Raw genomic sequence first — 15,708 nt, forward strand, 5'->3', positions numbered from 1 at the left:
AGGTGACACATTTTTTAAGATCAGCAGCTAAACGGAGGGATACTAGAGGCATCAGTTGAATAAATACTGGGGGGAGTATTGGTCTTTTAAACGAACTATGTAATCATGAATACTATATCATTTTCAATGTGTTTCTCACTCCGAATGTTTTTAAATTGTATAGTTCAAAAGTTTTTATTGTACTTTTGTGGTGTTTAATGAAAATGCCGAATAAATAAATTAAATGAAAATGAAATACTACATACATTGTTAATTTGAAGCACCACTCATATTTCTTCTATGAAGATTGACTTTGGCCCATGTAGAATCGGCAAAACGTTCCTCCTCTAGTCTCAGCGGCCCAGAAGGCCGGCGAACCTCAGATGTGTTCGTTATTGGTGGTAACTCACGGGTCGTTCCTGCGTGCTTGTCACTGGGAGATGGCGCCTGCCGTGCCTGCATACAGCTCTATGGGCTGTGTGTGCGGAAGACAGGCGGGCCCTGAGTGCAGCAACCGCTGGCCCCGCCCGGACCTCTGACGCTGTGACACCGGGCCCGGCAGCTGCAGCAGCGCCAGGAAGTGACCTGCGGCTGCACACGCCGGTCGGAGAGGAGGCAGCTGCAGGACCCATCGCAGCCCGCACATACATACCGCCAGCATGCTGCCCGAAGCCCCGGAGGGCCAGCTCAGCGCCGTCAGCAGGGCCCTCTCCGCCGGTACGTGCTGCGTAGTTCTCCCGCCACCCATCCTACCGGGCGGCGCTCACCGTGACTTGCCTTTTAAAGCTCTGGAGGCGTTCATTGCCGGTCCCGCGATGCTCAATATCCCCAAACATTACTTCACTCCCTCTGACTTACTCCCCACTTTTTCAAGATCAGGGGGTAGAATTGTTTCATGAAGTCCACTGTGTATGGTTCTAACGGCATGTTTGAAGGTCTAGTTTGAGTAGCACTTTATCGTCCGAAGGCAATTATTCGTACTCGTTGAGTATATCGGAGGAAAAAGGGACTGGCTAGTTGTTGGTCGTTCTCTAGAGTGTTTTTTTTTGTTGTTGACATTTTTAATTAAAGAAATTACATGCTATTTTAGTGTTGCATGTAGTACATTGAGAATTATTAAATGCTTCCATGTGCGTTCGTGGTCAAAACAAGTAGGTGTTGGTTTGTTTGAGGGATTTGTGCAATTCTTGATAAACGACCTTTTGCACCTCCTTTTATTGTGCCCCAACCTGTGTCTCTTGCAACTTATATTATCCACAGTAGTTAATGTTTGAGCCACATTAATAGTATATTTTACTAATTCTTTTTTAGTTGTGCAAGTTCTTATTTGAAATATTTTAGTTAAATACCCGAGTTCGCCTTGACTGTTTGAAATGGAACAGCTTGCTGAATGAGTTAGTAATGTCGCTGTCATCTACTTCCAATTTGGATTGTGAGCCTGGGCGGTGAACAGGTTCTTTACAACTTGTTAGTAAATCTTCCAAAAAAAAAAGGAAGAAAAATCCCGTTAATTCTGTTAAAGAACTGTTTCAGACAGTCATTAAATGACTATTGCAACCAGCAACAACATGGAAGGGCATAGTCAATCCTTTTGAGATTGTCTTGCAAGCGTTTATAAAATAAAGTCGAACAGGGCTACATCAGGTTCGCATAAAATAAGGCAACTAATCTAGAGGAAAATATGTTTTCTCCCTGTTGCTCTTACAAGGACATTTTTATTGAATTCACCTTTTTTACGGATGAGCAGGTAAAGATGCAAATCAAATCTATAAAGTCTTGCTCACCATTAGACCCAGGCCTTCTTTCATTGGTAAAATTAGCGCATGAGGTCATTCATTGCCTTTCACCTTACCATCATTTTTAACAAAATGTTTAAATTAAGCTATTTCCTTAAACTGTGAAAAATACCCTCTGTGCCTCAACTGATTAAAAATTCACCTCAATATGCACCAGCAATCCATGAATAAGCTCCAAACACTGCAAAATGCCTCAGTACCCATGCTTTTAGGGATCTCCAAATTTCAATCTGCATCTCAAGCTATACGCAAATTAAATTGGCCACCAATCAAGCAACATATAATTTTCAAGGCCCTATGTTTTTCCCATAAAGCGCATCCCAGTATAGGCCTGGACTATCTGAAAGGCAAATTTAAATGGTACTATCCAAGCAGGACGCTCCGCTACCCTGGGACCAAAAATGTCATAGTCCCCAAGTTCAAACTCTCCACGTGGGGGGAAAATGCCTTGTCATCTGCACAGCTTAGGGGTGGAATACTCTACCTCTACATATTAAATCCATGACTAATCTACTATTCTTCAGAAAAGTGCAAAAAAATCTTGCTATTTGATAATTAGTTAAGGCTTCTCTCAGTCATTCTAGGGAGACAGCGCCAAGACTCCTCTGGGTATTTGCGCACTTTAATAGTATATAATAAAAAAATCCCTTTTATATTTGCTTTTTCTAGCAACTAATTTTGTTTAGTTTTAAAGCCTCCACTCGTCCTGTGACAGTGCCTTTTCATGATCAGTTCTAAAGTGCCAGTGAGGTTGCAAGGATAACAATAGTAGCACGGCCACATTTTTATAGTGGAAGTTGCAAAAGAGACAGAACAGGTACCAATGTTTCTCATTGCTTGACTCAAGCTAGGCGAATGCTAGTGTGATTATGAGCAGGGTGTTCATCTGGGATTTGTTTTTCCCTTTAATTTGAAGATTGTTTCCTATTATGTGCAAGGTCATTTATTTGATCTCAGTTCTCATGCAGATTTTGAAGCATGACTTTTAGGACTTCAACATCCTTCAGTCAGACTTGCACTGACCATGAAGTAATCCACCCCATTAAAAGTCTCATGTAGGGCAGAGTAAAATGAAGACACTCTTATTGTAGGCTGTAAGCACCTCCAAAAATCTTCACAGCCCCCTGGTCCCTTATTGCCAGTGATTTGGACACCACCAATCTTCAATAAGGATTCCATTCATATCGTGGTCAAACTAAATATCCTGGATACCATAAAGACTCCAGCCTTTTTTTGAGGGACCATCACCTAGTGCTAGACCATCTCTAGTAGTTCATTATAGAATTAGAACTTTAGTCACATTTGGGGCATACACATTTAGAAGCCCAATTTGTTTACCCTCCAGTTAAAAATATATATACCTACCCTCCTGGTCAGCAAGTGTCTTTGAGATCTTAAAGGGAACATCTGCGCAATCCAAATTGGGACTTCTCTAGCTTTTGTGAAAAACTGGTAACAGAAATATTGACCCCACCATTTTTGGGTAATTTATTATTTTTCTGCAGCAGACTGATGCCTATTATCTTTTCCACAAGTAATTTAGTCTTCACTGATCTTATATTCCGACACAACTTCACCGAAGATAACCTAGACTTAACTCTGTCTGGGTGGGGGGAACTCTGCGATCATATCTCTTCAACTTCGTTATGATAACCTCAAAAAAGTTTGAACACCACCGAACCACGCTTTCACTTCCGGGTGATGTAAATAATGATAAACAAGCATTGCCCAAGAATACAACAAGGTATGTCCTGCCAGAAGAAAGCCTCCTCTCCATAAAGTCACTAAAAAGTAAAAAATAAAAATAAACAGTACATCTAAAAGCAGGAGTGAGTATAAAATGCAGGATACTTCATATCACAGCCTGATCTAGGCACCAACCCCAGTGTAAGATGTAGCCATGCCATAGTTCAGACCCAAGAAATTTAGAATACTTGCGATGATCACCCAATGAGTAGCCTCCACTCTAGGCTGTCTCAAATAAAGACAGCTTAGACAGGCGCAATGGTTGCTGTGTCTAAAATAGCAATTTTCCCAAAACATTTCTTTCAAAGGACACTTTTCTTGCTCTGGAAACCCCGGAGTTTGACACTATTTCTGTGGGCTCTACCTTTTGCATCCTTCACCTTTGCCTCAAGTCTCCTAACACTTAAGTACAGGTGTTTACATTTGAGTTAGACCTGGCCTGTCATTATTGCCATGGTTGTCTGAGTAGCTGTGTGTGATTTGCAGTTTTTCAAAGGTCAGTACTGAGAATGTTAATTTTGATGTTTGTGTTTTTTGCTATTAGCAGGTCCTTGATGGAAGAGGTGTGGTGCCGCGGATAGGGCGACTGACTCCGGAATCTGGGGATCACGGTTCGATCCCCGACACCGGCGGCAGTGTGCCCAGCACCATGTGACTCTGGGCAATAGCTTGCTTAATCTTCCCAACGGCCCCCAGCGCCTAGAGACCCTTACGGGTGATTGTGTGCTTTACAAATGTGGATTATTATTATTATTATGAAGGGGAGGCATTTGCAGGACCTGACCCATGAGTTAATAGGTAGGATAGGGCACATAGATCAGTCCCCAGTACCCTTGTGGCACCACGCAAGCCTGAGTGGCACAAAGTCATGGTTCACTCTCCATCCTTCTTGGGAGCAAGTATTACTGCAGCCAGGCATCTTAAGGGGATCATTTGAGGGGGAACATATTGGAATCTTTGGCTGCAGTATTGCTTGCTCTTCGAAGGGGCATACACATTCGTGCCAAATCACAGTTATGTGCTCAGGATTAGTGCAGTATGTTTAAAGGGAGATCTAAGCTACACAGAGCTGTGTGGTAACACCTTTTCTGACAGCCTCGTTCCCATGTTGATGGGTTTGTTGCTGGCGAGAATGTATCCAAGGTGTTCCATGTCGAGCTGGAAGAGGATGGAGCCCTGGGGTACTCCACAAGCGAAGGGGAGTTTCTTGGGAATATGTAACTGTCATCAGTAAGAGTTGATTTCAGTTGGCAAGATTAGTGTTGTTGTAGTATGGGTATTTAAATGAAACATATTATGCCTGGTGAGACTCTACGTTGGATACAAAAAGCAATCTATTCCGCTGGAGCCCAGTGTTAGCAGTTAGCCATGTATATAAGGATTGTAGTGAGTCATGCAGTTTCCATTCAGTGACAGGCAATCTGAAGTCTTCTTCTCATGAAGCTTAGTGCAAGATGTGGTCAAATGGCTAATAGTGACCTGTAATTCACCTTATTTTGGTTGAAATATTTTTTAAGTAGAGTAACAAAATGTGCCATTTAGCCTGGCAGGTTTACACATTTAAGGCTACAGAATAGATGTTTGCATAGCAACACCATGATCTAGAGAGAAACGTTTAAGGTTATTTTGTAGTTCAAAAATATTCTAGTAGAAACTCATTCACAAATTGAATATAGGGTGTAAAAAATGCAATACTTGACTTCATGATTTTTCAGATTGCTGCAAAATTTCTTCCTCTTTCCCCATCTCTCTGCAATGATACCCCTTGTTAAGTACTTGCACATTTTGTTGCTTGATTGGAGTTATTTCAGTTGGTTCTGCTATGGTTGGTGTAGTCTGTGAGAATAAGGTTGCTGTGTTTTTCCCCCCATCATGTGTCCTGCTGGAGGGTTGTAATTTTGACTCCAGTGTAGATATTAGGCCTTTTCCTTGTACTTACTAGGGTTCACACTTACTATCTTGTGGAGGGAGTAGTAGTGTAATACTAGTCTGTTTCCAGAAGAGTCAGGTGTGGAAAAGTCTCTGGATTAGTGCTTGGTGATCTTTCAAGTCGAAAGGCTGGTAATCACTTCTTTCGATTTGAAAGGCATTGTCACACATGAATGGATATCTATGTGCGGTAGCATACACTGATGCAGGTTTGCTAGTCCTGCGGAAAATGGTTCATGATTATCTGTTTCAGTAGCTGGGTAGAGTCTGATTTTACAGTGTTTTATTCATAAAAAGGGTAGGTGGGTGATACAGTAGAAGTTGGTGAAATTATCTCGGTTCAAGCAGAAGGAGGATTTCTCCTGTCTTGAGATCATTGTGGAAAGGTCCTTGGCTGAGGGAGAAGTTTAGGAAGTATGTGATGTTATGATCTTGTATTACGTTTTACACGGTTGGTATAGTGTTTAGAACTATGAGCCATGTTTGTTCTGTTGTTATGGTGCTTCCCTCATAACCCAGCAGACAGGTTTGACTGTTGCAGCTGGCATATAAGAGGAGCACTGTTGTATCCAAAGATGAGAAGAAGAGTAGTAAATCAGAACAAGATTTATTATTATACAAGTACAGCACTCAGATCCAAGCAGAGTGTTTCTTCTTTCAGCTCCAGCCTTAAACTGACAAGCAGGAGCCCAACATTCTAAACTGCTAAGCAACACCTAATTAAAAGATGCATTAATAACACATTGTTAAAGATACATGTCCATCTAATGTACAAATAAATTGAATAAAAACATAAACAGAATAATAAATAAAATAAACAAAATACAGAAATATGATATAAAACACCTCCTCTCCTTATAACAAATAAAACAAAGTTAAGTTACATAATCTTCCAGGTATTTTGGTGTAGATTTTAACCTAGAACTAGCTCTAATAGAAGAACTTGACAAATCAAGAGATAAAATAGAACCATTCTCTACACTTTCACTTGAGATTGACTCCGATTTTTGTGAAGCATCTCTTGGAACAGTCAAGTCACTAGCTTGTGATGACGCACTTCCTGTATAACCAAAAGAATCATAAAGACAATCATCAGATTGCATCCCAAAATCTGATTCCACTGAATTTCTCACTTTAGCAACATTTCTATTACTCCACCATTGCCCACCTGCGACCATGACAGCATGCTTGCCCACTTTAACTACTGTTGTTTCTGGATAAAATCTAGACCTTTTACTGTAAATGGTCTCCTAATCCTGACCTTGTCTCCAACTTTAAATTGTTCATTTTTCACATGTTTGTTCACCATACCTAATTTTTGATTTAATCTGAGACCTTTTTACTTTGCTTTTTATTTGATCCAAATTAGGTACATTTTTTCCAAACTGAGTTTTACTGACCACCCATTCTGGAGATAATTCATTAAAAGATTCTCTCCCTTGCAGCATGGCAAACGGAGTGACTCCAGTTGTGGAATGAGGAGTATTATACAACCAATTTCTATCACTTACTACTTCTTGCATGTGCAGACCTGAAGATACAGCTAATTGAACAGAATCTTTTATAACACGGTTCACTCTTTCTACTAAACCATTTCCTTGTGGACTATACAATGCAGTAGTTAGATGTTTGATACCAAGATTACTCAAAAAATCTATCATATTGTGTGAAACAAATTGCACACAGTTGTCTGATACAAGAAACCCAGGAACACTTTCAGATCTGAACATTTTTTAAAACAAATTGATAATTTTCAGTATTGAGATCCTTCATAAATTTTGAGTAGTAATCTACAATTGTTTGAATAAATCTGAAACCTTGATTTAAACCACCCACAGGGCCTAAAAAATCTATCCCTAATTTCTCCCAAGGATGTTTTGGAAAATTGACAGGAGATAAAGGGGAATTGGCTGTGCGTAAAGACTTTTCAGCATGAGTACACTCAACACAATTGCTCAATAAAGTCCCAACACGGACATCCATTCCAGGCCACCAGTAATGTAACCTCAATCTTTTCTTTGTACTGGTAAGTCCCCCATGTCATTTGTGAGCCAGGGCAATAACTTTATCTCTGATAGAAATTGGAGGAATGAGTAGAGAACCTCTCAAAACAAGGTTATTTTCAAGACTTAATTCATCCTTGACTTTGGAAAAAGGAAGTCTATCTCTGTCAATTTGCCAACAGAGAGATATTTTCTAAGAATTTCTTGAGAATTATCCTCAACGGAAACTTTTAACCAATCAGATTGAGAAATAACTCCCTTCGTTCATCTCAAGCCTTCAACCAGACTGACCACAACTTCTTTGTCATCAATCACCATATGAAACTCAGGATCGTGTAAGAGACACCTTGATAAACAAGCACTGGCGTTGCCAATAGGTCTCGCAGTAGGAAAGTTGGAGCTATTACAATTGCAAATAACAATGCCTTTTATTTTTATTTTGCATGTTAAAAACATAAAGAGCTTTGTCATTTACAAAACCAATATCTCCAACTTTCCTACTGCGAGACCTATTGTGCACTGCACAGTGTGTGTGAAAGTGGCACTGCGTGGGTGTGAGTTGCTTTGAGTGAGTGTCGTTGCGTGGGTGAGTGTCGTTGCGTGGGTGAGTGGCGTTGCGTGTGTGAGTGGCGTTGCGTGTGTGAGTGGCGTTGCGTGTGTGAGTGGCGTTGCGTGTGTGAGTGGCGTTGCGTGTGTGAGTGGCGTTGCGTGTGTGAGTGGCGTTGCGTGTGTGAGTGGCGTTGCGTGTGTGATTTGCGTTGCGTGTGTGATTGGCATTGCATGGGTGAGTGTGGCGTTGCGTGTGTGAGAGTGGGCTTGCGTGGGTGTGAGTGGCGTTGTGTGTCTGAGAGTGGTGCTGTGTGGGTAAAAGTGGCACTGCGTGGGTGTGAGTGGCGTTGCGTGTGTGAGTGGCGTTGCGTGTGTGAGTGGCGTTGCGTGGTTGAGTGGCGTTGCGTGGTTGAGTGGCGTTGCGTGGTTGAGTGGCGTTGCGTGGTTGAGTGGCGTTGGGTTGTTGAGTGGCGTTGGGTTGTTGAGTGGCGTTGGGTTGTTGAGTGGCGTTGGGTTGTTGAGTGGCGTTGGGTTGTTGAGTGGCGTTGGGTTGTTGAGTGGCGTTGGGTTGTTGAGTGGCGTTGGGTTGTTGAGTGGCGTTGGGTTGTTGAGTGGCGTTGCATGTGTGAGTGGCGTTGCATGTGTCAGAGGCTAAATGTAGCACAGGGAGACCTCCAGCGGTAAGACAATCAAAAACAACTTGGAAAACATTTCATAGTATGAAAAGATCAAACTCATGAACGAGCGTGATACACCTCAGCTAAAAATCATGATAAATAACAACACACATTAGAAGTGAAACTGCAAGTACAGAAGGACCAGCTTTGCTTGTTTAAAACTCAGAGGCAAAAGAAGAGGACATATGTACTTATGACATATGCTCTCCCACTTCAGGCAGATAAGTGTAATGTGTAAAGCGTCTTGTGGAGCAACCATGTCACATGAGCAGATCGTGGAGTCTGAGAATGGCAGCCGAAGCAAATACAAACAAGCAGCAATTGGCCGCGGCCTGCCTGCGAGGCTCAAAGTGTTAGAAGGCAGGTCTTGGGCAGAGGCAGAGTACTGACTTAGGAATGACTGTGAGGCGCATTGGTGTGAAGCACATCAAAGGGCTTCTCCTCCCCTAATTAGGTGAGGAGAAGCCGTTTCGGGAAACTGAAAGTACGGCCGGCCTGCGGCCGGCCATGAATAATTAGGGGAGGAGAAGCCCTTTGATGTGCTGGGCTGGCCCTGAATGCGCGTGCATGTTATCACGTGGTTCACGTGAACTGCATGAAAACCGCGGGGCTGAAAGCCCTTTGGTTTGACGATGTTTTCGCCACTTGAATTCTCGCTCCGCTCGATGCGCTTGCGCACATCGATAAGTCGCGAGACCTAAAAATCTGCTTTAAAGTTTTTCTCTCCCGGGATGTGTCTCATAAAATAATTGAAATCACAGAGTTTGGAAAATAGGCGAACCAACCTAAGACTAGCATTTCTTAACCCCTTATCATTCCAAATAAAAATTAGTGGCTTGTGATCTGAGATAAGAACAAACTCTCTACCCCATACATAAGTGGAACATGTCTAACACCCCACACACAAGCCAGGGCTTCCTTTTCTATAGTTTCTTCCAGAAGAAGAAATCTGGCGAGAAGCAAAGGCAATAGTGTTTTCATTACCGTCAACCATTTGACTAAGCACTGCACCCAATCCAACATTACTGGCGTCCACAGTAATATAGGAAGTGTCATTTTCATTAAAGGGTTTAAGGGCAGGAGCAGTTATTATCAAATCCTTGAGTTTCTCAAATGCCACATTTTGTTCACTTCCCCACATGAACGTAACCTTATTTCTTGTCAATATTCTTCAAGGTTCACTAATAAATGCAACATTTTGACCAAACCTTGAGTAAAACTCACTCAACCCTAAAAATGACCTCAACTGATCATTGTTGGAAGGTTGAGCACACTCTCGAATAGCTTTTATTAAGTCTTGTTTGGGACTAATGCCACTTTGAGAAATGACATGACCCAAATAATCTACCTGATTCAGTAAAAACTTACATTTTTGTTTCTTGACAGTCATACCATATTTGTTTAGAATACCTAAAACTTGGGCTAATTTAGAAAGATGTTCTTGGACTGTGTTAGTAGATATTAATATGTCCTCTTGATATGCTAAAACATCCTTAACATCACCAAAAAGTTGATACATTAATTTTTGAAAAACTGAGGCCGCAGAGATCAGGCCAAATGGTAATCTCAAAAATCTAAAGGGACCAAATGGCGTGTTTAAAGCGGTTAAATCTTTAGATTCATCATGCAGTTCAATTTGATGGTAGGCGGCTCTTAAGTCTATTGTAGAAAAAACCTTAGTACCTTTTGGTTGAGCCAACATGTCCAGAATGCGGGGCAAAGGAAAACAATCAATATGAATATTTTTATTCAGTGATCTTAGATCAATACACAATCTGAGTTCATCACAATTTTTTTTAAGAGCGACTACTATGGGAGAAATCCATAGTGACGAATCAATTTGTTCAATAACACCCACATTCCATAACTGATCAAGATGACTTAAGTTTATCTCCAATACTTAGAGGGACATGTCTGACCTTATGAATAGTCGGAAAGGCATCTGGTTTTAAAATTATCTTATGTTCAAATCCTTTGACTGAACCCAATTTATCAGAAAAGACAGCTTGATGTTTGTTAAAAATAGCTTCTAGAGAAGAGCAATCAGTAATCACAGAATTAACATTTTTGGAACGATCTAGAGACATGGGATTTTCAGTACCTGATCTTAATACCATTTCAAATTTCCCTTGATCCTTCCAGCCAAGAATGTTATATCCTTTTTTTGCAATGTAAATCTTAGACTCAATAATCCTATCTTCAAAGGTGAGGCTATCATTGAAGTAACCCAGCATATCAATCTCTTGTCCATCAAAGGCTACAGTGCGTATATCAGGAGGTATCAAATCAACCCCTTTCCATTTTTTAAAGAAAAATAAATCAGAAAGAATAGTAACTGGAGATCCGGAATCCAGACTCCTGGGGCTGACGCTGCCCATGAGATAACACGGCACAGTGATCTGCGTGTTGGGTATACACGGAGTGAGCACATCAGCACAGTTAAAAGCATTGCCCCCTGACCAGCGCTTTGCATGTTGCCTTAATCGCCCTAGTGCCTCTGGCTGAGTTCAGCTTGGATTTTCTTTGTGATCCGGATTTTGTCAGGTGTTCCCTGAATTCATCAGATACTGCCTCACTTTCCTTGTTATGCCACGAATTGAGGGGCCAACTGCATACTTTTTGTGTGATGCCTGGTGGAGCTACCTCGCTAGCTATGGGGGAGATTGACTGTGGGCTCCCTCCTTTGACTATCACCCACCCAGCCGGAGTTTGGGCTAACGCGCCCGCGTCTCTCCTGACCTTACATTCCCCCTCTCCGCTTCCACTCTTTCCAGCTTCTGTCCTCTGTCCTCACATGCCTTTGCCCTTTGTCCCCACCCTGTATTTCTGTGAACCTCTTCCCTCGCCACTTGAGACTGATCTATTCTGTCTGATGCCCGATGGAGCTACCTGGTTTAGCTATAGGGGAGATGAGCTATGGATTCCCTCCTTGGTCATCACCTACCCAGTCGGTCTTTAGGCAGACTTCCTTTCGTCTCTACGGTTGTCTCTTCCCTTATCCTCACTCTCTCTCATCCCCTACCCCTCACTACTTTCTCTCTCTTCTTTTCTCTCCTCCCCTGCTGACTGTTTGATTTAATGTTTACTTGTTGCTCTTTTTCTGGTATATTGTTTAACCACATTGTTGCACTTCCTGTCGTCTCCTCCCTCATCCTCCCTCTATTTATGTCTCTCCTTCCCTCCTCTCTCAATGTATTGAGACCAAACTATTTTGTCTGATGCCCGATGGAGCTACCTGGTTTAGCTATAGGGGAGATGGGCCGTTTATTCCTTACCCAGTCTGTCTTTAGACAGACTTCCTTTCATCTCTACGGTTGTCTCTTTCCTTATCCTCACTTTCCCTCCTCCCCTATGCCCCACTACTTTCTCTCTCCTTTCTCTCCTCCCCAAATTGTATTGCTGATTGTTTGATTTAAAGTTTACTTGGTGATCTTTTCTGGTATATTGTTGAACCACATTGTTGCACTTCCTGTCGTCTCCTCCCTCATCCTCCCTCTATTTATGTCTCTCCTTCCCTCCTCTCTCAATGTATTGAGACCAAACTATTTTGTCTGATGCCCGATGGAGCTACCTGGTTTAGCTATAGGGGAGATGGGCCGTTTATTCCTTACCCAGTCTGTCTTTAGACAGACTTCCTTTCATCTCTACGGTTGTCTCTTTCCTTATCCTCACTTTCCCTCCTCCCCTATGCCCCACTACTTTCTCTCTCCTTTCTCTCCTCCCCAAATTGTATTGCTGATTGTTTGATTTAAAGTTTACTTGGTGATCTTTTCTGGTATATTGTTGAACCACATTGTTGCACTTCCTTTTGTCTCTCCCGTTGTCTCCTACCGCATCCTCCCTCTATTTATGTCTCCCCCTCCCTCCTCTCTCAATGTTTTGAGACTGAACTATTTTGTCTGATACCCGATGGAGCTACTTGGTTTAGCTATAGGGGAGATGGGCCGTGGATTCCCTCCTTGGTCGTCACCTACCCAGTTGGTCTTTAGGCAAACTTATTTTCGTCTCTCCTTATTGTCTCTTCCCTAGCTCCTATCCTCTCTCCCTTGAATCTCTCCCCTTGCCTGCTACTCTGCCTACCCCCTGTCCTTTGTGCCCTTTGACTAAGCACTCCTTCTCCCCTTGTTGGGGAAAGATCCAATATTTATACTCTGGAGTCTCAGTGAACCCGCTGAGTGAGTCCACTGCGCCAAGGGAGCCACTCACACTTGAGGTATGGTATGGCACCCCTTGCCAAAGCACTCCATCTCCCCTTTTTGGGGAAGCATCCAGTATGTAGGCCTTGGAGTCTCAGAGACCCCTCTGAGAGAGTTCACTGCGTAAAGGGAGCCTCTCGCAATAAAGATAGGGAAGGGATACCACTTCCCCTGGGATCACAGCTTACTGGACTTTGGACGGTGCCTTGACTCGTCTACCGGTTTGTATCCCCGTCATTCTTCCCCTCTTCTCCCCATGCTGTGTCTCTCACCCGCCTTCATTATCTGTCTACTTCCCCTGCTCCAACCCCCCTCCCCTGAATCTCTCACCTTGCCTGATTTTCCCCTTACGTATTTGTGCTTATTGTTTATCGCGACCTTACAAGGAACTATGTTGCCATGCTCTAAGAACTGTGTAACCTTTGTAACAATGTAACCTGTAACTATGATCTGATGCTCATGTAAAGCGCTCTGATACCTCCGGGTCTAGCCAGTGCTATATAAAACTTTTAAAATAAAAATAAATAAATAAAATAAACAGGAACATCACCAATTTTCATATCACATATTGGGTCATCACCATTAGAATCTTGTTGTGAGTCAACCATGTCAACAGATAACAAAATCTTCTTTACAGAATTATTCTGCTTAACAAAACCCACCTCAATTAAATCGTCAGTTTCAACATACATTGTTTTAGATTTAAATTTACATGCTGAAGCGAGATGTCCAATTTTCTTACAATTGGTACATTGTTTCTTTATCGCCGGACAAGTGGGAGAATTAGCGAGATGTGACTTACAGCCACATCTAAAACATTGGAGGAATTTATCTGTCTTTATCCATTCACTTTTGTTAACAGGTCTATCTCGATGAGCAATTTGAGATGTATGTTGTGACACTTTATTTACCGATTCTGTGTGGATGGCTTGTTATTTTTATTGCCAAGTTCTTTGGAAGCTGAGACAGACCTCTCAATGCCCCTTGCTATTTCTAAAGTCTCATTTAGTGAAGGATTTCTACAACATAATATTTTCTTCTGAACTTCGTTGTTATAACAATTCACAACTAATTGGTACCTTAAATATTGTTCAATAGGACCTTCAAATTCACAAGCAGCAAGAATTCTTAATTCTGCTAAGAAAGTGCCAATGCTCTCATGTTCTCTTTGTTTTCTAGTATAAAACTTATGTCTTTCAACAATAATACTTGGCTCATCTTTAAAATGTCTTTCCAATCTCACTACAGCCTCAGTGTCTTCATTCCAATCATCAGAGGGTGGACGAATAACCTAAGGTTGATCAAAGATTCTCTGTCCTTCTGCACCTAAAGCATTGTATAGCATAGCATGTTTTCGTACTGGAGGAAACTTTACTCCATCAATTGCTATAATATAGCTGTTAAAAGATTTATACCACTGAGACCATTTAATTTTGGGTGTACCAGGCTCAGGGAGAAAAGGTGAGGAAAGAACTGTGGTTCGAATAGCAATAACCTACAATAAACACAGTGAGATAAATAAAAATTAATAAAAATAAAACAAGAAAATTATCAGTAATAACCTCATGAAAGGATAACATGAATGGAAACAAAGAGCAACAAAGAAGTTTAAATTTCAATATTGTAGTTAAAGTTTAGGCACTTACTGTTTAAGTAAAAATAGTAAATAAGCTTTCTTCAAACGAAACTTGTGTAAAAAGAGAGGCTGTAAGCATCAGTATATTAAACAGGAAGCTGTGCACATCAGCGTAGAAATGCACCATTTGTTAAAAGGCTTCAATTCATAGTTACGAATTTGGCGCTTTAAATCGCACAACGTTATGGCTTTAATGTGTAAGTAAACAAAATATGTGGCGCCGGATATCAAGTGTATCACCGTGGTTGCTAGGTGATAAAGAAAATGACTGCCACGTTGAATGCGTCGCGTAATGACGCGATGACTTGATGACTTGTAATGCGTGCAGACAAGTCAAAGAGTTCTAGTTAACGAAGACATTCGATGACGATGATGGAAGGCTCACAGAGAATTCCTGAAGTGATCGGTGAGCAAGCTCTAGTCATGGAAGATGACGAAATGGAAGGCTCACGAGAAAATTCTTGGAATGACCGGTGAGCTTTTGATGGAAATTTTAAGTCTCCACAGAGTTTCAAAAATATCCAAGTGTCATCAGATGAATTTTAGAAGCAAAAATATATAAAAACACAGCTTATTTAGAAAATATGTAGATTTCTTCAAACTCGCATAGAAAAAACAAAAACTTAAAATCATGTAGTTCTCAGTAGAATTAGGAAATAAGTCCAATGCGCAATGATAAAATTGATTTGTAAGTCAGTATCTACGAGCATGCATGAATAATGTTGAGGAAATGCAGCAAAGCTCCCAGTAGAGGCAAATTATGAATTCAATGTGCTACGAGCTTGCATCGATAATATTAAATAAATGCAGCAACGCTCCCAGTATAGTTAGATCATGAATTCAAAGCACTACGAGCCTGCATCGATGACATTAAACAATTGCAAAGAAGCACCCAGTAGTGTTAAATTAATCAATGCGCAATTTAATTTCTACGAGCTTATGAATGTAAGTATTCATCAATTAAACAAAGCTCTAAGTAGGAATACATTAAAATGAACTTATCTTGAAAAATAGATGAATATCTTCTTATAGATCAGCAAGTTGAAGAATTTAAGAATGGAGACCTTCATTCAGTAATCAAGAAACACTGTAGTTCTGAGAGGATCTTCTTAGAGGCCAAAAAAAACAATGGGTTCAAAGAGTGCTGACTTGACCACCTCGTCGCCAAATGTATGTTGTATCCGGAGATGAGAAGAA

At 41.4% G+C, this 15,708-nt stretch overlaps 1 protein-coding gene across 1 annotated transcript in view; it reads left to right on the top strand.

Annotated features, from left to right (window-relative positions):
• Positions 1-534: 534 nt before the first annotated feature.
• The window catches only part of LOC147659424 (dnaJ homolog subfamily C member 2-like), a gene marked incomplete at its 3' end in the record, with an annotated part of 42,808 nt that continues 27,634 nt past the window's right edge, over positions 535-15,708 (top strand). Inside the window, exon 1 of the mRNA XM_086951753.1 lies at positions 535-696. Within this exon, the coding sequence (XP_086807879.1) occupies positions 639-696 (58 nt within the window). The remainder of the gene's footprint in view (positions 697-15,708) is intronic.

This window comes from Lissotriton vulgaris, unplaced genomic scaffold, assembly GCF_964263255.1.
Source record: "Lissotriton vulgaris unplaced genomic scaffold, aLisVul1.2 SCAFFOLD_2427, whole genome shotgun sequence".
NCBI classification, from domain to species: Eukaryota; Metazoa; Chordata; class Amphibia; order Caudata; family Salamandridae; genus Lissotriton; species Lissotriton vulgaris.